A 23,731-nucleotide genomic window follows, 5' to 3' on the forward strand; every position below is an offset into this window, starting at 1 on the left:
CACATGTATTCTGCCATAACGATAATATGGCTGGCCTCCCCAAATTACTTGGTGTTCTGCAAGAAATAAAAATCTCTCAGTTCCACATACCTAAACCTTTTTTATCACATCTCAGAATCCACTCTATTAAAGTGAAACCTAGAACAACAGTCCCCAGTATACTGAGTACGTAATTGATTTGCCAAGTTGTCCTCTGCTCCCTTTCTCTGTGAAATGAAGGCACATGAAAGAAGAGGCTCCTTGGGCAGCCAGGAGCAAACCACTGTCACCACAAACTCATTTGGTGAGGAGATGAGTCACCAAGGTCTCCAAAATCCCCTTTTAAAGGCTATTTTTACCCATTTGTGAATGGATTTTGGAAACCCTTTAACCCCCACGTTTCTATGACACTTTATTTTCAATACGATCCATTTCCTTGTCACTCGGTCCTTTTCTGTTATTTAGTCTATAAATGCTACCTACCCATAACCTACTGTGTCGACGCATAAAGGTAAGCTAAAGTGCTCACATTTCTGACCCACCAGTTCGCAGTCCTATCCTCAAATTCTCCTAGTTCTGGATCCCAGCTTTTGTACATGTTGTTCTCTCTGCCTAGAAAATTCTCTCTCTACCCTAACCCTCTTTGCTTTACTAAATCCTTCTTATCCTTCAGAATTCAGTTTGGACTTCATTTCCCTCGGGATGCAGTCCCTGACCCCCAGATCAGAGCTGGTTGTGGCTTTATACCAGGCTCTCCCACACCGTCCTGTGCTTCCCAAATTCACAGGACTTACACATTACACTCTAATTGCCCATTTATCTGTCTGTGTCTCCACTAAACCGTGCCTCTGAAGACAGGACCGCATCCATCTTGTTCACCATTGTATCCCCAATGTCTAGCAAACTGCCTACTCATAAAGGGCACTTAATAAATGTTTAAAGAATGAACACATGAGTAATTTGACAGCAAACAAACTGTAAAATATTTTTATAACTGCCTTATAACAAGATCCTCAAGTTCCAAGTAAAATGCTTACGAGAATAACATCTAATGAAGTATTTTTAATCTGAGATAATTACGAAGTCAATCAGAATATACCCACTCCTAATTTAAGCCAAGTTTGTTCTATTCGTTTAATGAAGTTGGCTAAATAGAAACTCAAATAAGTGCTTGTTAATTATGCTAATTAACAAATGCTTGAATTAAAATATATGAGCTATGTAAAACCTAGTTAAAATATGAAGTTATGGGCTTCCCTGGTGGCGCAGTGGTTGAGAGTCCGCCTGCCGATGCAGGGGACGCGGGTTCGTGCCCCGGTCCGGGAGGATCCCACATGCCACGGAGCGGCTGGGCCCGTGAGCCATGGCCACTGGGCCTGCGCGTCCGGAGCCTGTGCTCCGCAACGGGAGAGGCCACAACGGTGAGAGGCCCGCGTACCGCAAAAAAAAAAAAAAATCTGAAGTTACTATGTGCATGCGACAAGCACATAGTAAGTAAAGTAGTTTCTCAAAGGGATAGTTTTTGTTGCCTCAATTATTCGTGGGGTTTCTCTAAACAAGTAAATTTCAAGATGTCTGACGTAGTACTTCTTGGTGATGGGGGGTGGGGAGTGAAGAATGCTTTATCTCTGGAAACATTTTCTTCTCAACTGTTGGCAGTGTACAACTAAGAAATTCTACAGGCACTACAAAAAAGAGATATTGTATCCTACTGCCCCTTAAGAATCCACTGGTGGATCTCCCAGATGCATGAAGAAAGCCAACAGAAGATGTCTTAAGATTTCATACTTACTTTATGCTCTGCTTTATTTCATAAAGAAGTTTATTTGCCCAACATGTCATTAGTGGCATTTATTTCAATAACACTGGAATTCATATTTCAGCTCAAAAGTTATTTCCTTAAAGAATTCTTTCACCAGGTCAAATCCTATATATTCTTTCCCAGAACTATTAGCCTCTCACATTTTAAAAAACAATTTGATTAATCTATCAAATTTCTCCAGAATTCTAGAACTCAAGCTGTGTGAGGACAGGAACTATATCTGATTTTGCTCAGCACTGTATCCCCAGGGCCTGGTACAGAATCTTATAAATAATAGGCACTGAAAAAGACAGAGACCTGACAGGCAAATGATCACATAAGCCACTTTTCCCTGAGAGCACTTGTTGAGTTCAACAAATTCCAACTTTCATTTTGATGGCCTTGAAAGGTGATAGGAACAGAAATTACTGCACACAAGGTGGGGCATCTAACAAGAGATACTCCTTACAACAAAGTGGAATCCAATGGCTATGCATTGAGAATGAATTAGAAATGAATCATCTCTTATGAGGAATTTAAGTCTGAGATTAACCTGGGTATTCTAGAAAACTTCAAGCCATGACCTTGATTTACCTAACCAGTATGGTGGTGCAATAGAACCTGGCACTTGGCAGAAGCAACAAACAAATTGTTGTGTTAACTGTACAAATAAATTTTCAAGTGTCATGACCAGCACATAGTCAAAAATAATCAGGTACGTTGGGACTTCCCTGGTGGCACAGTGGTTAAGAATCCACCTGGCCAATGCAGGGGACCAGGGTTTGAGCCCTGGTCCGGGAAGATCCCACATGCTGCGGAGCAACTAAGCCCTTGCGCCACAACTACTGAGCCTGCGCTCTAGAGCCCACGAACCACAACTACTGAGCCTGCGTGCCTAGAGTCCGTGCTCCACAACAAGAGAAGCCACCACAATGAGAAGCCTGCACACCACAACGAAGAGTAGCCTCCTCTCTCTGCAACTACAGAAAGCCTGTGTGTGGCAACGAAGACCCAATGCAGCCAAAAATCAATAAATAAATACATTTATATAAAAAAAAATCAGGTACACAAGAAACATAACATCATGAGCACAAATCAGCAGGGCAATAGATAACAAAAACAGACCTGCAAAAACCTTAGGTGCTAGAATTACCAGAGAGTACAATATGCTGGGAAATTAAGAAACACACTTCTACATTTCTTCATGATAGGAATTAGACTATATTGTGAGCCAAAAGACAATGAAAATATTATCAATACCTACCAAAACTTGTGGTTCAGTGCTGAAGCCACTTCAGAAAATAGTTTGTCAATTCCTCAAAAAGTTAAACATAAAGAATTACCATATGACTCAGCAATTCAACTCCTAGGTATATGACCAAGAGAAATGAAAACACATGTTCACACAAATTCATAACAGACAAAAAATGCAAACAACCCAAGTGTCCATGATGAATGATTAAACAAAATGTGGTATATATCCATATAAAGCAGTATTATTCAGCCATAAAAAGGAATGAAGTACTGATATATGTTACAACATGGATGAACCTAAAAAACATTATGATAAATGAAAGAAGCCAGACACAAAAAGCCAAGTATTATATATTGCATTTATATGGGATATTCAGAATAGGCAAATTCATGGAGACAGAAAGTAGATTAGTAGTTGCCAGGGGCTTGGAGGAGGGGGAAATGAGGAGTGGCTACTAACAGGTATGGATGTCTTTTTTGTGGTAACAAAAATGTTCTAGAATAGGACAGTGGAACCTGTGAATAAACTAAAACCACTAAATTGCACACTTTAAAAGGGTAAATTTTATGGTATGTGAATTATATCTCAATTTTAAAAAACTGTGGATTGCAGCTATGTAAAGGAAAATGTATAGCCTTAAATGCATGTATTAAGCCATTCTTAATAGTTCCTATCAAGAATACTTTCTAGTTTACTTACTATTTTTACTAGTAAGAATTCTATACTAGTTTGCTTGCCATTCCTAGTGACAAAGATATGCTTGAAAATATCTGCAAGAAACATAGACCTATGAAAAGCAATAAAGCAGATTTTAAAAGAACCAAGTAGAATTCTAGAAATGAAAAATACAATAACTCAATTAAAAATCCGATGGGAAGATTTAACAACAGATTAGACATAGCTGAAGAGAGAATTAGTTAACTGGAAGGTAGGTTGGGAAATAATTACCCTGATTCATGCAATAGGTATGCTGAAGTATTCTGTTGTAAAGTGTCATGATATCTGAAACTTACTTTCAAAGGGCTCAGCAAAACATGTTTTTGTGTGTGTCTACCTACATAATGTGTATACAGACATACATGTGTTTAGCAGCAGAGGGAGATAAAGCAAACATGGCAACATGTTAAAAACTGGTGAGTCTGAATAAAGGCTATATGGATGTGCAATGTCCAACTGTACACTGAACATTTTTATGAACTATTCTATTCTAAAATTTAAAAATGGTAAATTAGCAAAATGGTAGCACTTACAATAGCATAAAAGTGTCAAGAACAAGAATTAGGTCTTTAAAAAAGAAACAGAAGCCCTATGTGGGGGAAATAATGAGCCTATCGAAAAACATTAGGAGAACATTTATATGGACATAGAGATATAACATGTTCATGGATTAGAAGATTAAATTTTTAAAAATTCCCCCAAATTGATTAATAGACTTAATGCAACTTTGTTCAAAATCTAATAGGGCTTTGGAAAGAACTTGACAAGATGGTTCTGTAATGCATACAGAAGACAAAAGAGCCAAGAATAGAAAAACCCTCTTGGATTCCAAATACTACACACCGTATTTTTTTTGTTCTTACTTCAGTGGTGGCTCTTTCTCAGCTCCTTCATTGGTTCCCCAACTTCTTCCTGATCTCATGTTAGAATGCCCCAGGGCTCAGGCCTTCAACTCTTTTCCACTTTCACACGGACTCCTTTGGTGATTTCATCCAGTCTCATAGCTCTCAATAAAAATCAACTACTAACTCTCAGCCTCCATTCCAATCTAGACCTGTCTCTCAAACTCACTCTCATATCCAACTGTTTACTTGATATCTTTAATTGGTTATCTAATAGATATCTGATATTTAACAAAATGGATGCCTCAATTTTTTTTCTGTCTTCAACTTTCCTCATCTCAGTTGATGGCAACTGCATCCTGAATTTTAGTTGCTTAGTCCAATACCTTGTGTTCATCTTTGACTCCTCTCTTTCTCTCATATATTTTGTACAACCCATCGGCAAATCCCTAAACGAATCACTTCTCACTTTCCTTTACTGTGCTCACCCTGGTTTGAGCCACATCAGCTCTTACCTGGCTAACTTCAACAGCCTTCTGATTGGCTTACCTGTCTCATCCCATGTCCCTGCACTAACAGTCCCCTCTAGTTCCTAACCGCGTTTGCATGATGAAAATCAGTTTTGATTTGGGAGTGGCACCCAGGGCATTAGAATACTTTTTAAATGTCTCATACTTCTTCAAAATTATCAGATATTATTTTGCCCTTTGGTTAGTAATTGTTGAAACTGAGTGACAGGTACATGGAGCCCTTTACACTATTCTTTCAAATAAATATGAGATGAAATGAAAGCTTCTCTGGTGACTCTACCACTTTTTTTTTTTCTATTTTCTTTTTGGCTGCACTGCTTGGCATGAGGAATCTTAGTTCCCTGGCCACTCGCCCTGCAGTGGAAGCACGCAGTCTTAACCACTGGACTGCCAGGGAAGTCCTCTGGTAACTCTAATCTGCAGCAGGATTGAGAAACAACGGTCTGTAATCCCAAAACCAGAGCATTTTCCCTATAAATAATTGAGACATTTCTACTTGAAAGGCAGTCTTAAAGAATTTAAAAGATACATGTAAGATGAAAAACACCAAATTTATTTTCCAAAATACAAGAAAAAGAGTACACATTTAAATTCACTTTGCAATAGACATTAACAACAACAACAACAAACCACCTGTTCCATGTCCTACTTGTCTCAACTTAACTCTCAACCAACAGTGGCATTTGCAAGAAGGGAAAGATTTCTGGCCCTTGGTTTGCAGAACCTGAAACTTGACATTAGAACATGTGAAATGTACACTCCAGACTCAGTTCTTCTAAATCAAGGCAGAGGTCTGTTAACAATGAATCTCCACACAGATGGAAAATGAAGGGCTTCTTACTACCAATTTATCCAAAAGCTCTAGAACAGTCGTTTGCAGTTTGAAGTCTGACCACAACTTTCACTAGTGCTCAATGTATTTTGAGGTAAAGTACAGGTCGTGGAAGAATGAAATTCTCTTCAGTTTCAAATGAACTAATATCTAAATCTGAAAATATTATCAAAGGTGATTCTTTCTCTCTGTAAAAAATAAACCACCCAAATGAATTTATTGGTTTGAAATATACTTGTTTAATAAACCTGACAAGGAAAAATCAAACCAACAACCTATTTTTGCCATAGTAATGAGAAACTATAAAAGGTTAATTTCTTAGTCCTTGGGAAGTGACACCACATGAGTTCTATAAAAAAATGGCTATTGAGATTGTTAGACTCGATGTGAGCACCCCTCAGAATACTGGGGAGACTGCAGAGACTTGTTTATTTGGGGACTATTCCCACTCATGCTTACCAGATGGTTATTGATGACATTAAGTTCTTGTATCACCATGCTCAGATCTTCATGTAATTTAACTATTGCATTTTTCACCTCCCTTAGAAGAACGTTAGTGGAATCATTTGTTTCAGGCTCCCTAGGCAGGTCTTTGGTTGCCTGAAAACTAGAACAGGACATAGAGGTGAAATGGTCTACATTTTGGGTGGAAGATGCTACCCAATTACTGCTAGAAATAGGACTTGTCTTCTTTTTGGCAGAATCAGAGTTGTCTGGAAGAATTTCCAGTAGGTTGAGGTGGTCATTTTCCTCTTCATCAGAGGACAGTGGGCCCCTAGGAGCAAAAGGGTGATGAACCCTGGCTGTCTTATCTTTAACAGAGGCAGGCGAAGATTGTTGATGGGACAAACTCCAGAAGGAAGGTCCGGCCAAAATTGGGGGTGAGAGATGAACAGACTTCTTTGGAGAGGCTGAATCAGGAGATGACACGGATAAAGTAGAAAAGGAGGATGCCCCCTTAGAGGCAGTTGCAACTAAAATGTATAAATGACAGACAAAGATTAGGCAACATACAAATGACAGTAATAGCTAAAATAATTTTACAATGTAAAATCCTATCTGGTCTCAACTTAAATAAATTACTTAGAATTTTATATGTTAAATAGTCATAATAAGCCCAAATAAACCCAAAGCAAGAAATAGAGAAAATCTGAAGCTGTGTTTATGTGTCAATAATTCCACGGAAATGAAACTAAAATAGGAATATCAATATTCATCTTGACTCTCAAACGTTGCCCAATATATTTTTACACTACACTTATCAGAGACAGCAGAAAAGTAAAGTATTACACGGTATTCTACTCACTGCCAGCATTTTAAGTTGACATTTAAAGTAGAAAGTGTGAGAAACCTGTAACTTAGATTCCTTCATTTTTTTTTTTTTTTTTTTGACAGAAAATATTATGGCAAAATGAACAACCAACTACAAGTACCCCACAGTTATAAAACCAGTCTTTTTCTCTTAATGGTCAAATATAGTCAAGACTGAGTCCAACCCATCTGAGATCCAGGACACTTCAGCACATGTATATAATTTTTTTTTTTCCACCAAGAAACTGTAAGTAAAATCAAAAGCATTCTAAGCCTATTTTCCATAAAATTAAAAATCTGATAACGTTTTAAACTTCCCTTCAGGCAAAATCATATTAAATCTCTTCTTTCACACTTCACTCCAAATCATTATTTCCCAAACTGTTCTGGGGAACACTGTGTTCCTTAAGATGTAAAAAGATGTTTTGTGAGAAAAGGGCTTCAAAGTCAAGACTAGCCAGTTGCATACTGTGCCTCCCGTTAGGGGATTAACAATGTCCGTCAGCATATTTAAGGTTCTGAGAAATCGACAGTACAGCTGGCCCTTGAACAACATGGGGGTTAGGGGCGCTGGCCCTCTGCGCATTTGAAAATCCCTGTATAACTTTACAGTTGGCCCTCCATACCCGAGGTTCTGAATCAGCAGGTTCAATCAACCTCAGATCCTGTGGTACTGTACTACATGCTTATTGAAAAAAATCATGTGTAAGTAGACCCATGCAGTTCAAACCCATGTTGTTCCAGGGCCACCTGTAATTTATTCAAGTGTTTTCCAAACTTTCTTGGGCACAGAACTTTTTCTTGTCTCCTTGGAATGTCTATTTACATTCACTTATGTCTTAGGTGGTAAAAATTGGCAAATTCCAGTGCTGAAGTCTTTGTAACTAACTCTGTGCTTGTTACTTAAAAAACAAAACAAAACAAACGTATTCACTATAAGTCATAGAAAAGGGGAATTAATGCTTACCATTTAGCACTTATCTCTCTATAGTAATTTTATTTTACATATTCATGCCCCTCTAAACCAAACTGGACCTCCTGTAGAACACGTGGCCAGGGCAGGCAGCTTCTGTTTTCTGCTTCAAAGCTCTCTGAGGCCTATCTCCAGTTCTCAGGAAAGAATTCCCATCACAAAACTTTTGGGGGGTGAAATGAGTATTCTCAGCTGATGCAGCAGCAGGACACAAAAAGGAAAGTAGGAACTTCATGCACACACGGTCAAGACAGGACAAGCACACTTAGGACTCTAGGTCAGGCCTATCCAGACATTCTATCCTTGGATTAAAAAGAGGGTATGTGGTAATGGGCATGCCAATGAGGAAAGCCTCAGCATATCTGTGTTCTGAGTCACACAGCGACACTCTGAGCTCCACTCACAGCTGTCATCTGACATGTCCCTTCGCCATCCTCCTGTTTTCTATATCCCAGGTCTTTCTCTTTTTCTTGGTCTACTCTCGTGCTGGAGTAGCACGTTCTCCATTAGTTCACTGAAAAAGGATGCGTGAGAAGTAAAATTTTGAGAACTCGCGTGTCTGAAAATGTCTGTGTCCTACTTTTAGGCTTAATGATATTTGGTTAGGCATAAAATTCTGGGCCAGAAATCCTTTCTTTCAGAATTGTGAAGGCAGAATTCCACTGTCTTCTTGCTTCCAGTGTTGCTGCTCTGGAGTGGGAGTCACTCCATTCATTGTACATAACTATATGTAACCGTTTTATCTCTGAAGTTTCATGGAATTTCCTCTTTGTCCACCGTGTTTGGAGGCTTCTCTGTGTGCCCCAAGGGTGACTTCATTGAGGTCAACTGAAAGTCAACTGACTTTTAATCAGGAACTCATTTCCTTCAGCTTTAGAAACTTTTCTTTACTGCTTTAATAATTTATTTTCTCCTCTCTGTTTTCTCTGTGTTCTTTTTCTGAACCTCTAACTAGTCCAGGTGTTAGATCTCCTGGACTAGTCCTCTAATCTTGTCTCCCATCTTCCCTACATTTGTCTTTGTGCTCTACTTCCTCAGAGAGTTTTGTCAACTTTAGCTTTCAATCCTACCACTGAGTTGTTAATTTCTGCTATTATATTTTTAATTTCCAAGAGCTATTATTTGGGGGTTCTCAGAAATTCTTTTTGTACCACCCTGTTTTTGTTTCATGGGTGCCACATATTCTCTTATCCCTTGTTTCGATGTTCCACGTTAGAAGTTTCTTTCAGATGTCTGGAACACCTTGCTGTCTGCTTATGATTAGAGTGAAAAATTACAAAGTTGATTGGAAGCTCTGAGTGTAAGTGTGAGACTGGTCAACACTGAGCTTCAGTGTATAGTCATTTCAGTGGGTCATCTGTTGGGGAACGACTAATGTCAGTATCTTTGGTTCTTTCCCCTGAGGGTTATAGGTGCTTGTGAGAACAGTTTCTCTCTCCTGCCTAGAAGGTAAAGATCTGGCTCTCAGTGTGCTGGGAGTCTAGCAGGGAAAGGAGACGGGGTTCTCGGCATTCAGCATTTGGTTTGCACATGGTCACTTCATCCTGTAGTGTTTGTTATAGGACCTGCACACTCGACTCTACCTAGCATCTCTCATTTCAGAGACCCTCCACCCACCTTCTCCAGAAAACACATCTCCAGACTTCTGCCAGAGGTTGTGAGAGTGGGTGAATATTCAGGGCAACTGTCCATCTGTTTGGCACGGAGGGAACGTCTAAGGGTTGAAATTGCTTTTCAAGTAACTGTTTCTAATTCTCTTTATTCAGCACCACACTCCAATAACAGCACGTGGGGTGAGCTTTATAACCCCAGTTATTTTATTTTTATTTATTTATTTATTATTTTTATTTTTTGCAGTACGCGGGCCTCTCCCTGCTGTGGCCTCTCCCGCTGCGGAGCACAGGCTCCGGACGCGCAGGCTCAGCGGCCATGGCTCACGGGCCCAGCCGCTCCGCGGCATGTGGGATCCTCCCAGACGGGGACACGAACTCACGTCCCCTGCATCGGCAGGTGGACTCTCAACTACTGCGCCACCAGGGAAGCCCCATTTATTTTATTTTATTTTTAAATAAATTTATTTTTGGCCTGTTGGGTCTTCGTTGCTGCACGCTGCACACGGGCTTTCTCTAGTTGCGGTGAGCGGGGGCCACTCCTCGCTGCAGTGCACGGGCTTCTCATTGCGGTGGCTTCTCTTGTTGCAGAGCATGGGCTCCAGGCGTGCAGGCTTCAGGAGTTGTGGCACGTGGGCTCAGTAGTAGTGGCTCTCAGACTCCAGAGTGCAGGCTCGGCAATTGTGGCACACGGGCTCAGCTGCTCTGTGGCACGTGGGATCTTCCCGGACCAGGGCTTGAACCTGTGTCCCCTGCACTGGCAGGCGGATGCTTAACCACTGCACCACCAGCGAAGTCCCTATAACCCCATTTAAAACATGAGGCAAAGGTATCTCAAAGAGGCAAATAAACTTTCCCAAGATCACAGGACTAAAAAGGGGCAGAGATGAGACTCAAATTCTAGTCTCTGATGTTAAACCATATAATCTAACCCACTAAGCTCTAAGTCCACACCATTCTACTATATTATAATTATTTTTACAGTATTAGAGAATTATGTTAAATTCTGGATATAAAATTGAGAAGGCAGGCAACCAGGATGATGAGGGAATATGAAAACCATTCCTTATATAAAGATACATAAGGAATGGTTGATGGATATGCACATCTTTATTCAAAAAGGGATAGGAGGACAAAGGGTAAGAGGCTATATTTGGTTACTGGAAAATAGTCACAACATCTTAGTAATATTTATCTCCCTTTTCTCATATTGTGCACAAGTTGGAACTGGGGTTAACAGGTGAAGGTAATAGGAAAAGAGATTTCAGCCCAATTTAAAAAAGACAACTTTTTAATAGTCATGGTTTTCCACACATGAAATGAGCTGCTTTGGGAAGTGGTGAGTTTCTTGGTACTCATGGAGCTCATGCACAGCCTGAATGACCATTTGGCAGGAATGTTTCAGGCAAGATCAACACATCATGTGACAGAACTATATATCCTTGGTGAGATTCTAAGATTCTAGGACCCAAAACACATATGTTAAGAGTACTAAGAAACTATTCTAGAAATAATTCACTCTGGTCAGGAAGAATGATTTCATAAGGAACATTTAAGAAGGCCAGGAAGAAAATAATATTTGAGTCAAATATTAATATAATGTTATATATGTAAAGACAACACAGTTATGATAGTCACACGTGTATGACGTGATGAGTATCTGGTATTCCACTTTATGTGTAGTGTTTCTCAGAGTGTGATTCCTGAACCAGGAGCAGCAGCAACATCACCTGGTTATTTGTTAGAGATGAACTTCTTGGGCCCCACCCCGGACCAACTGAATCAGACACTTGCGAGGATAGGTTGGGCTCAGGAGATTTAACAAACCTGAGTTTCTGTTGCATGCTCAGGTTTGAGAATCACTGCTTTTTACTGTATGCCCACCTTTCTTCTGCTTCCTAGCTACAACTGCTGAGTAAATAGCTTCTCACTGTTTACAGTTCTGCAGCTTTGATTCATAGGCTACAGGATCCTTTTGCTCATAAAAAGCCACTTCATCTCTAATTGCTGCAGGCCAATTTACTTTTGTTTCCAAACACGCTGCAGCTGTACCAGACACTGCACACTGCACTTCAGGGTGCATCTCCCTGCCTGTTTAGTGACCCTTCTCTGGCTCACTAAGGAGGTTATTTGTTCACAAGCATCCTCTTCATACAGTCCACCCCCCAGAGCTGAAATGCAGAGAATATTGCAAATAAGCTGCTGTAAATGGCTGGTTATAAAAATCTCACTGTGTGATACATGCATGCTAATGAATGCTGCACTCACTTGAATATAGCACTGACAAAATTATTCCAAATGCTGATGTGTTATCTCTAACTTTTTATACTCACGAATAACATTGGGTCTGTTAATTATCATATTACAATTTTAAACTTAAAAAGCATTTGGAAGTACTGGGCTGCAAACGTAAAATGACAAATACACTTCTGGAAATATTTAAAAACTCTCTTTAGCAGTAAATGGAAATTTTTCTGCTAGCAGCAGGTCTTTGGTCAACTAAACAGTTCACTGTACAACAGAGGGATTTTTTTTTTGTCATTCTCCAATTCATCTCTTTCAGTCTTCCTCACTGATATATAATGGCTGTCAAGTTACCTACACACGTGAATTAAACTATTCTGATTTTGTTCTATGGTTAAAAAAATGAGACATTTACAAAAATCTTCCTAACAGCCAAAAAGTGGAAACAACTCAAATGTCCATCAACTGATGAAGGGATAAATAAAATGTGTTTATCTATACATTGGAATATTATTCAGCCATAAAAAGGAATGAAGTACTGATTTGTTACAACATGGATAAACCTTGAAAACATGATGCTCAGTGAAAGAAATCAGTCACAGAAGGCCACATATTGCATGACTCCATCATATGAAATGTCCAGAATAGACAAATCCAGAGAGACAGAAAGTAGATAGTGGTTGCCAGGGGCTGGGGTGAGGGGGACTGGGAGTGACCGCTCATGTGTACAAGGACTTTTTTTTTTAATTAATGAATTAATTAATTGATTGATTGAGTTTTTGGCTGTGTTGGGTCTTCATTGCTGCTCGCAGGCTTTCTCTAGTTGCAGCGAGCAGGGGCTACTCTTTGTTGTGGTGTGCAGGCTTCTCATCACGGTGGCCTCTCTTGTTGCGGAGCATGGGCTCTAGGCACGCGGGCTTCAGTAGTTGTGGCATGAGGGTTCAGTAGCTGTGTCTTGCGGGCTCTAGAGCGCAGGCTCAGGAGTTGTGGCGCACGGGCTTAGTTGCTCCGTGGCATGTGGGGTATTCCCGGACCAGGGCTCAAACCCATGTGCCCTGCCTTGGCAGGTGATTCTTAACCACTGCGCTGCCAGGGAAGTCCCTGCACAGGACTTTTGAGGGTCATGGAAACGTTCTGGAATCAGTAGTGACGGCTGTACAACTCTAAGAATATACTGAAAACCACTAAATTGTCCATTTTAAAACGGTGCATTTTATGGTACATGAATTAGATCTCAATTCTTTTAATGTAATATTTGAAATTTTATTTTTAATGCCATTACTATAAATAAGCTACACAAAAGAACCAGATTTAGGAGTAACACAGAGAAATGCTAATAAGTCTGCCTCATTATAAGTGATTATAAATCACTTACGCTACATTTGTATTAGGAAAACTGGATTACTGGATTAAAGGTGAGTTTACTCACTTACCTATGAAGTATAAGTTTGGTTCACTAAATTAAAAAAATCAAATCAGTGTGTCTTTTTGTCTGTACAAAAGCAGGCAGGGGCTGCACAGCTGGGAGCGTTGTCAGGCCGTGTCTGGGGTACAGGGAGCATGTGCGCTGTGACTTCCCTGGCAGGTGATAAGACTCCCCTCTCCCTTCAATGCTCTGCTCTGCACGGTGCTTCTGAATCAGCCTGACCAGGAGCTCAGAGTTAGCTGCGATGGTCTGCAGAACTGTTTTCTATCATTTTCCCCATTTGTTAGGGAAATTGTTAATTGTTCTAGCTCTGAAGGCTTTTATAGCCCAAAAGAAAGAGGTATGGTTAATGAGTCTTTTGTGTGTGTGTCATGTTTGGTTTCTTTCCCCAGCAAAGGTGAACTGAAACACAGCTACAAAGAACAACTACTGCTGAAATTCAGAGTAAGAAAACGGAACCGATGAGACAGAAAGAAAGGACGAAGCCAGTGAGAATGCTCACAACTATCCCAACATGAGAATGTATAGATTTTTCTTTTCCTCCCTCAAATTAGAAAGTAAAATCCAATGCGTCTAACACACTTACCCTAACTGTGGCTTATGAGACTATAATGAAAGCTGCCTGCCACCAGACCTGGCTTCTAAGTACTTACTAGCTCCTGCTTCCTTTTTAGCGTGCATGATAAACTAACGACCTAAAACAATAGTTTGAGCTCCAAATAAACAGAGGAGCAGAAGGAATGGGCTGTTCTAGGAACAGTTATTTATCATCAAAGGGTCAAAGGAGGTCGCTGCAGCAAATCCATCCCTCTCATTCAGTAAAGACACTGAAGTGTATTAGGTGGCTGCCTCAACAGCCTCCCTGATATTTGCGAACTGCTAAAATACGAGTGTGCAAGTATTTTTTAATTTGCCCAGCTCATTATCTCCAAAGAGTTTATAACATCAGACCTGGAGCCTTCATGTAAACAAATATTTCTTAAAAGAAAACCAGGAAATAGGTACTATCTTCTTTATCCTCCATCATCTGAGACTAGCCATCCATCCTAGCCTCATCATTTCTTGAATTCCTCAACCACAATGACCTTCAGCCATTCCTCTGAGTATTCCCTAGAATATATCATCACTCACAACTGCCCTACTCTGAAATCTTGTTTTCCAAGATTACTTTTCTTCTCAATTACTTCCAGCCTTTTAGATTCCTTTTACATTCCTTTTAATACATCTACACTTTGGCCTCATTGAGACAATAGATGCAACGATCCTTCTATTTTCTCTCGATCAGTGCCTCCTAGTTCTGGCTCCTTTCTTGTCCAGTCTAGAATCCCAGGATCCATCACTTCAGCCATTTTCTAGCTACCCCCTTGCCAACACATCTTCTGCCTTACCTCCTACTAATTCCTAATTCAGGAGTCAGCAAACCTTTTATATAAAGGACCAGAGAGTAAATCTTATAGGCTTTGTGGTACATACAGTCTCTGTTTGAACTACTCAGGTCTGCTGATGTAGCACAAAAGCAGCCAAAGACAATATGCGAGCTGAGTAGTGTGGCTGTTTTCCAATAAAACTTTATTTACAAAAACAGGCTGTGGCCCAAGAGGCTGCAGTTCCCCAATCCCTGTCCTAATCCTATTTCAATTTAAATATCTACCCTCTTCGTTCCTATCCCTGGGATGCTCAGCACTACAGGAGAAAAGCACAGGCGGCTGCAAATCTGGACTACAAATTACGCCTCCTCCGTCTTCTCAGTGTCTTATCAGCTCCCTCCTCCACTCTCTAGATGGGCTGTTCTAAATCTCCAGTCTCTTCACAGCCCTTTTGCCACTCCAAACCCTCGGGCTTGGTAGGTGACCTCAGACAATAAGATACTGAGGCCATGACACATAGAGTGTGGCCCACGAAGGCTCAACGCATTTAAATTATTAAAAACAACAAAACCCTTCCCTCACATCTGGTACAGCCTTTCTCCTCTTTCCTTACAGGCCCGCAGCATGAGGTGACTCTCCTTCTGGTCTGGATTCTTGTCTGCCTTCCCCACATCATGCTCCATCTTGGGATCTCTCCCCCACCTCACCCACCGGCTCTTGTCTCCTTTCTCTCACCTCGAATCCTTTCCTATAACGGCCTCTGTGTTCCATGTGGCAGTGCCATCACGACTTCTTCCTATAAATGGAGATACTGACATGCAGAGAGGTCAAGGGCCTTGCCTAAGGTCACACAATTAGTGGTTGAACTGAGATTATGAACCCAGGCAGTCTGACTCCAGAACCTGTGCCATTAACAACTATGCAATTCAGCCATTCTTTGTGCTATGTTGTGATGTAATTACATTTACATAAGTTTTAAAACCCAAAATACAGTATTAAAATTTTTTGCTTTGAAGAGTTGTATGTTACTTTTCAAATTAGAATTAAAAAAAATATATAGTATTTTATATTTACCCACATATTTATAATTTCCAGTGTTCTTTTTTTTTTCCACGAGTCACTGGGGTCTTCCCTTACACATACAGTTTAGCAGTCAGTCAAGGATTTGGGCAGAGTTTATAAATGGGATCTGAGACTCCATCTGAGTCTCCCTCCCTTTCAGGGTTTCCCTCATAAATTTTCAGCTTCTCTGCCAGTGCTGAACTCTCTCTTTTGACATCTCAGGCCATGTGCACTGAACAGTACCCTCAAGGTATTAATTTCAGTTACTATATTTTTCAGCTTTGGAATTCATGAATTCACTTGATTCTTTTTTTATAGAGAGTAGTATTCTATTCTGATGAAATCCCCATCTTTTCCTCTGTTTTCTTGATTATATTAATCATAATTATTTTAAAGTACCTATCTTATAACTTCAGGATCTCCATTATTTGTGAGTCTCTTTCTGTTGTCTGTTCTCTCCTGTATTTCTGGTCATTTGGTCATTTCCTGGTATGCCTGGTAATTTTTTGTTGAATGCCAAACATTATGCATGAAAAATTGTAGCAGCTCTCAAGAAAGGATTTCATTGTCTTCCAGACACTTTGCTGTAGTTGAAGTTCGGTTTCAGCATTTGGGAGGGCTGTTCTATTTCTGGCTTGTCCTTACTCCTAGAGTGTACTTCTGATGCTTAGGGTGTAGCCTGTTAGAGAGCCCAGCTGAAAGCACAGAGTATTTACCAGAGCCCCTGCAATCTGGCATATCCTGAACTCCAACCTCTGTCTCAGTGCCACAAGATTATGAGAATCTCTGATTAGCTCGTCAGCCTCTTCCCATTTAGGCTGGCTGAACGGGTTGGCTGCTTCCCATTTCGTTTCTTGGCATCTTATCCAGAACATGAGCAGTTTAGCAGCAGGCAAATGTAACAGTAAGAAATTACACAAAGACTTATGGACTTTTTCTCTGTGATTCTCTCCCCTCTGGAATACTGGCCCCTTGAGTCCCTGACACCTTGGAAGTCCAAAACTCCAACCCTACCTCCCAAGCTCAGTGAGACTGTGGAAAGCCCAGGCCTCTAATTTTCCCTCAGCTTCTATCATCCTGCTCTGCTAATAAGCAAATGATGCAAGCAGGGAAAACTGAGGTGAATGTGGGACCAACTAAATGTGGTGAGTTTCCTACTCTTCTCACATCACTTCTGACACCAAACGTGTGGGCTTTCCACACGAAGGATTTCTCCTGTGCTCTGTGGACACCCAATTGGGTGTCCTACAATTTAATTCAATTCTGGCACTAACTACCCAGAGTTAGTGCAGATCCCAGAGATTAAGGGCTTAAACCCTCAAGACTGCCCCCCATTTCAGATGCCAATTGCAAGTTCAGGCCTCCTCTATTTCTGATCTGTTGACTATAAGTTGAAGGATCCCATGGTCCCCTCCTTGGGTTTGATAATTTGCTACAATGGCTCGCAAAACTCAGGAACATGCTTTACTTACTATTACTGGTTTATAAGGAAACAGCCAAATGGAAGAAATGCATAGGGCAAGGTATGGGATAGGGGCACAGAGCTGCCGTGTCTTCTCCAGGTGTGCCATCCTCCCAGAACCTTTATGTGTTCCCCAACCAGGAAGCACTCTAAACCCCGTTGTTTAGGGTTTTTATAGAAGTTCCAATACGGAGGCATGATTGACCAAATCACTGTCCCCTGATGATTAACTCAGCATCCACCCCCTCTCCTCTCCCCACAGGTCAGGGGTGGGCTTGAAAGGGCTTATTATGAATAACAAAAGATGCTCCTCTCTCTCCTATCACTCAGGAAATTACAAGAGTTTCAGGAGCTCTGTGCCAGAAATCAGTGATGAAGACCAAATATATATTTCTATTATATCACAATATCACAATCCTTTTTCCTAGGATCCTGACCCATCATGTGTTTTCTACCTTGGTTGTTTTACGATGACTTCTAATAGTTTTCCAGCTTTAACCAGTATTTTTGGGGGAGGATTAGACTAATGCTATCTACTTCATTTTAAGTAGGAGAAGAAGTCTTCCTTGTTCACTGGTTTTAGAGGAACTTCTTGCTAATTTTTATAATTAAATGTACTTGATACACAAGCAGTGACCAAAATTTATTTTCAATTTTCTTTTTGTGGTATTTGTGAAAGAAATGAATCAAAATAACTTCCCAGGGGACAGCCATGCACATAAACTAACACGGCCATCATAACCAGTACTAACTGGGTTCTCCATCAGCAGTCTCAGCAGAAAAGTTGATCTGGTGACAAAACTAAGAATTAGTCTTATTTTTAGGCTACTCAATTCAAAACATTCTGGAAAGAGCAGTAAGAAGAGTCTTTTGTTATTCACTGGCCTTACTAGCACCAAGATAAATTTCTTTAACCTCAACATTTTGGCTTCCATTGTTTGTATTTATATTGTACTTGTGACCTGAATTTGAGGCAGTTTATAAGATTTATATTAAAAACTTTATATTTATATGAGTTAGTTAGCATTATCATATATAAGAACAAACTACTTAGTCTTTGAAAAATGCACCAGCAAACAAGTTATTCTTTTACTAATTAACTTTACAGAAGAAATTATAAAAATGTAGGATTTAATATCTGATGGCCAACGACCTGGAATCTCAACTGGCTTTATCCTTTATAATCCAGTCTGAAGAATACTGCAACCCTCTTAATGTTTTGTAAGACAGAAAAGGAAGAGATTCTCCACCTGTTTTTGGAATCAGTACACAACTCTTTTTAAAAAGGGAAAACACACACACACATATGCATGTGTTCCCATATATGTGTGTGTGTGTGTGTGTGTGTGTGTGTGTGTGTGTATACATACTGATATGCATACTAAACAATTTTTTCATATAGTTTTTTAATAACTAGCCTAAATGTTTAACAGGAAGCTCTTCTTTAATGCTAGTTCTTTCTAATTTGTTCTGCATCAGAACTGTTCAGAACGTGTGCTTCAATCCAGCACTTGTAACCCACAGAGATGAACTGCTATTAGCCCTTTAATAAACGGGGACTTCCCCAGCTCAAGTTCGTCTCTTAATACCAATGGATGGAGAGTAAAAGGAGGGAACAAAAACAGGAGACAGAAAGCAGAGAAAAGTAAAAGAAGAGTACTTCAAAAGAGGTCTTTTGTAGACTCACCCCATGTGGTTAAGGTCTTGAGGTTTTCATCCTCCACCTGAACCAGGCCGGATTCTGTTCGTTTCTGATGGTCCTTACTGATTATTACAGTCTGTTTCACTGGGTCAAGTGTCTTGAATGAGGGAGAGACAGAGAGTGTCTCCACAGAGCCCTGGTTATAGAAAGTAGAATCCGACTTTGATATCCTTAAATTAGGGTTGATGAACTCTTCTTTGCTAGATGGCCAAAATGCTGGTAAAGTTGTCAATGTTTCAAAACTTTTTGCAGCTGGCTGCTTTTCTAGAGACATTTGCAGAGGGTTTTCTATTACAGTATCTGTAATGGTACTGTCTGATTTCTTGTCGAAACTCACACTTGTCTGCAGAGATGGGCTTTCTTCTGAGGGAACAGGCACAGCATCTGTGAAGTAACAAATAAGAACTGTAAACAAAAAATGAAACTGAAAATACTCTATTTCAAATTTACTGCATTTTTAATAATTGGATTTTTTTATGCCATAACAGAATTCTCTCCTATTTAGTCGTTTCTACTTTCTTACTATGTTTCTATTCTGTCTGTATAAAGTATACCCAAGCTATAATTGATGCACTAGTCATTTGGTGGCTGTCTTCTCTCTCTTTCTCCTCACTGAAGCCAAGTCAAGGAAAGCTTCAAATAACTTGTCTTTAAATATTTCTCCCTTCACCCACTTATCTGTCTCTGAAACCACTATATTTTTAGTGCCTTCAAACCTTCATCTCTTACAAGATAAACTAGAGAAAATATGCCACATCATACTGGTCTAGCCTTACAGAACCCCCAGCTACAAAAAAGCCTTTTTCCCCAGAAATAAAAAATGTCTTCCCACCCCAGTGTCTATACAAAGCCCGTAAAAGAAAATCACTCTCTTAGATAGCAACCTAATTTTCATGATAAATCTCTGTGGGAGAAAAAAAGCAATTTTCCAGAGCAGTTGTGATGATTACTAAAATGTAAGTTCCATCAGGTCAGGGATCTTTGTCCCTTTTATTCATTAATATTACCAAAGTACCTAGAATATAACAGACAAAGTACCTGGAATACAACAGACAAATAATATTTATTACAAATTGAAGGAATTGAAAGAATGGAGAGGATCTGGAATTTAGGGTGGGTCTGATATGGAAATATTACTGAATATGAATTATGAGCCTGGTCCAAGTTTCTAGATGCAAATTGTTATCAACACTGTCAGTGCTAGGGACTTGCTCTCAGATAGTTTCATCTGAAATTGGATATGGAAAGAAAGAAAACTGAGAGAGGGCAAGAGGAAGGAAGACTGTCTCATCTGAGCTCCCAAAAGAGAGGAGGCAACAGGAATTAAGTAAGTTGCTATCACGTGTTAACATATCACAATGTGCATCACAACATACCTCACAGTGTGCAGTGAGATGCTTATTATCATCACGTGCAGGCTCTGAGTTATTATAAAGAAAAACAAATTCTCTTTGACTCTAACCTTCCTTTCCATTTTCATCCACAGTTGGAGGCTAACCTGGGCAAAAGTGCTGCTAGTTCACCACAGAATCAGACGGTTCAAGAAACCGGAATCATTACCTCTACCAGGAATTCCATTTTTTCCCAGACCTCTCATCTCCAAACTTTTTCATCTTTTAAAACTCAATTCAACTCTCACCTTCTCTATAAAGCTTGCCCTGATTTTTTTTCCTCGCCTAATCCTATTATTGTTTCCCTTACCATATCCTGTTTGGAGCCCTGTGAGCAGCTGTAACACTTCACCTTGTTAACTACAAGTCTGGCCGCCTACCTGAAAACAGGCTCCTTGAGGAGGACTCACTAGGAGTTTTCTTTATACCGCAGCACACAACGGTGCCATTCCCATAGGATGTGTTTGATAAGTGCTTGTTGAGTGAAAAGCCAAACTGAAGCACAAGAATAAAAAAAGGTAATGCCTTTGTTTTTTAAATTGAATATAGTTTAACTACTTAATAACTTCTAGAATATTCCTGATGTGCATATGATCAAGTTATATACCTAGCTGATAAACGTTCTTTAAAAAATTAATATATTCTTAGTAGAATACGAGATCAATGGTATCCCAAAGTGCATGTGTACATCACCAGACTGACATAAAAGCATTCCTAAAAAGTGAATTTTAGTTAAATATTTTTCCATTGACTTTAATTTTTCTTAGGAGGAAAGTCTTTCTATAAGTAATGAAAGCATCTTGAAATTTAGCAATATGTAAACTAAGATAATTCAGAGTGACAATGACTTTCTGATGACAATATTCATAACAACACTCCATCTAAATCTCAGAATTGGGATGTATGAAGTCATCTGTATAACCATAATTTTAAAGTTTAGTACAAAAGTTTAAAATTACAAAAGAACAAAAAAAAAATATTAAAATTCAACGAAAAAAACCAGACTGGAGTCATTATGTTTCTATCAGGCCCCTTTCTCAATAGTCCAGAAAGAACAGAATGCAATCTTCTGGTTACTTAGACTTTTTAAAAAACTGATAACCTTTTAAAATGAATAAAATACTATGATCTAAAAGAGAAAGCATGATGACAAATGGAAAATAATGATTTTAAATGCACAGATTACCTAAAAGAGAAAAATCTTCACTTAAACGGAAAGCTAAAGAGGCCTGAAGATTCTAGACAGCAAGTTGTACTGGGTTTCTATGCCATCAGCCGTGTTTCATCCCTGCTCTTTCTGTGCAACATGCCAAACTGATCCTCTTCAATTCAATCTCTACTTTAGTTATTTATAGTTCACGTTAAAAAAATCCTGCAAAAATTCCCTCTTGTTTTAGTGACAGTCTACATGCCTTGGGTTTAAAGGCCCTTCATTGCTTATTTTCTATCGTTACTCAATAGGAAACTAACCCTCAGTCAGGCCATTCTCTTGGTTACTCACACACCCCATGTTCATTCAGGTCCCTTCATCCTCATTCTCCGTGTTATTTCATCTTTCTTTAGCTTTATTACCATTGATTTCTTACCCTGCACTCCAACACTGGAACACCCTCCCCGTTCTCTGTCTATTTAAACCCTACCTATTCCTCAAGGTCCTTCTCAAATAATTATTTCTGGAAGCTATTTCCAGTCATGTCTATCACTCAATCCTAATCCTTCCCTTCTATGAAATAGTATTTATTTCTGTAAACTCATTTTTTCACTGAATTATTTGCTGTATAGAGCCTATCACACACCATATTATGTTCCTGCATTCTGACTTCACAGCCTCCACCATGCTTTTGCCTATAGGAGGTGTGCAAATATTTGTTAAATTTAATAATTCCTTAATTTGTAAATTATCTAATATCAATTTTATATGTTGACTTTGTGTATAACAATGCATAGTGTATGTGAAGCCTAAAAATAAGAATGATCAATCAGGAAACGCTTGTTGAGCACCTACTGTTTGCACTGAACTCTATTAGATTTTAGAGACATACTTAAGAAGAAGTCATAGTTCTAATTGTCAATGAACTTAAGAGCAAGTGTGTATTTTATTGAGATAGATAAGTAGATAGGTAGAAGGAAAGAATATATATACATACTTGCATGCATATACACACTAAGTGCCAAAGACATAAAAATAACTAATAATACAAGTTACCAGTTCAATTTCACAATGTATAGGAGACTGCAGCTTCTCAATAAATGAGTGAATATAAAGAATACATTTGTTTAGCAAATGGTCTTTTTCATGGAAAAAAAAGAAAGTGTTTGTATATTTGTATACAGATTTACATAACGTAAATTGAACATGTTTCAGTTTGGGTTCCCCCAAAAGCAGACTCTGAAAAAAAGACTTAGATGCACGTAGTTGATTTGGCTGGTGATCCCAAGAGCACAAGTGAGGGAGTAGGAAAGGTAAAACGAAAAAGGGCAAAAGCCAATAAACTGTATTAATTACCAGATTATTTTATATATATATATATATACACACACACACACACACACACACATACACATATATATTGTGCTGAGAGGAAACGAAAACTGTCAATGCAGAATTCTATATTCAGCAATAATGTCCTTTAAAATTGAAGGCAAAATAAAAACATATTCAGATGAACAAAAACTAAGAGAATTAATGGCCAGCAGGCCTTTATAACAAGAAATGCTAAAGGAAGTACTTCAGGCTGAAGAAAAATTATTATACCAGATGGGAAGCTGGATCTTTGGGAAGGATAAGGAGTGCTAGAAATGGGAAATATTAAGGTAAATATAGAATATTATTTTTTATCTTAACTTCTTTAAAATATATGTGACTGTTTAAAAGATTATAACACAGTGTGAAGTAGTACAACAAATGTAAATATAATTTATACTACAATTATGGCATAAATGATGGGGTAGTAAATTAGACCTATATTGTTGCAAGACTCTTACATTTTATGCGAAGTGGTGATGCAATGGGACTGCACAAGGTTCAGGATATATAAATTAATCCCTAGAGAAACCACTAAAATTAATACAAAGAGGTATAACTAAAAATCCAATTGATAAATTAAAATGGAATTCTAAAAAGTATTGAATTAGCCCAAAAGAAGGCAGCAAGGAAAGAACAGAGGAACAAAACACAGATGGGACAAGCAGAAAATAAAATAGTAGACCTAAATCCAACCATACCA

General features: G+C 39.1%; 1 protein-coding gene across 1 annotated transcript in view; it reads right to left on the reverse strand.

Annotated features, from left to right (window-relative positions):
• Positions 1-5,949: 5,949 nt before the first annotated feature.
• ENTHD1 (ENTH domain containing 1) overlaps positions 5,950-23,731 on the reverse strand; it is a 97,988-nt gene continuing 80,206 nt past the window's right edge. The window contains exons 5-6 of the mRNA XM_027107712.1: positions 19,099-19,497; positions 5,950-6,930 (exon numbers count right to left, since the gene is read on the reverse strand). Coding sequence (XP_026963513.1) covers positions 6,332-6,930; positions 19,099-19,497 — 998 coding nt within the window. The 3' untranslated portion in view covers positions 5,950-6,331. The remainder of the gene's footprint in view (positions 6,931-19,098; positions 19,498-23,731) is intronic.

This window comes from Aethalodelphis obliquidens, unplaced genomic scaffold (genome assembly GCF_003676395.1).
Source record: "Aethalodelphis obliquidens isolate GAN/ISIS:26980383/991018 unplaced genomic scaffold, ASM367639v1 scaffold8, whole genome shotgun sequence".
Lineage (NCBI taxonomy): Eukaryota > Metazoa > Chordata > Mammalia > Artiodactyla > Delphinidae > Aethalodelphis > Aethalodelphis obliquidens.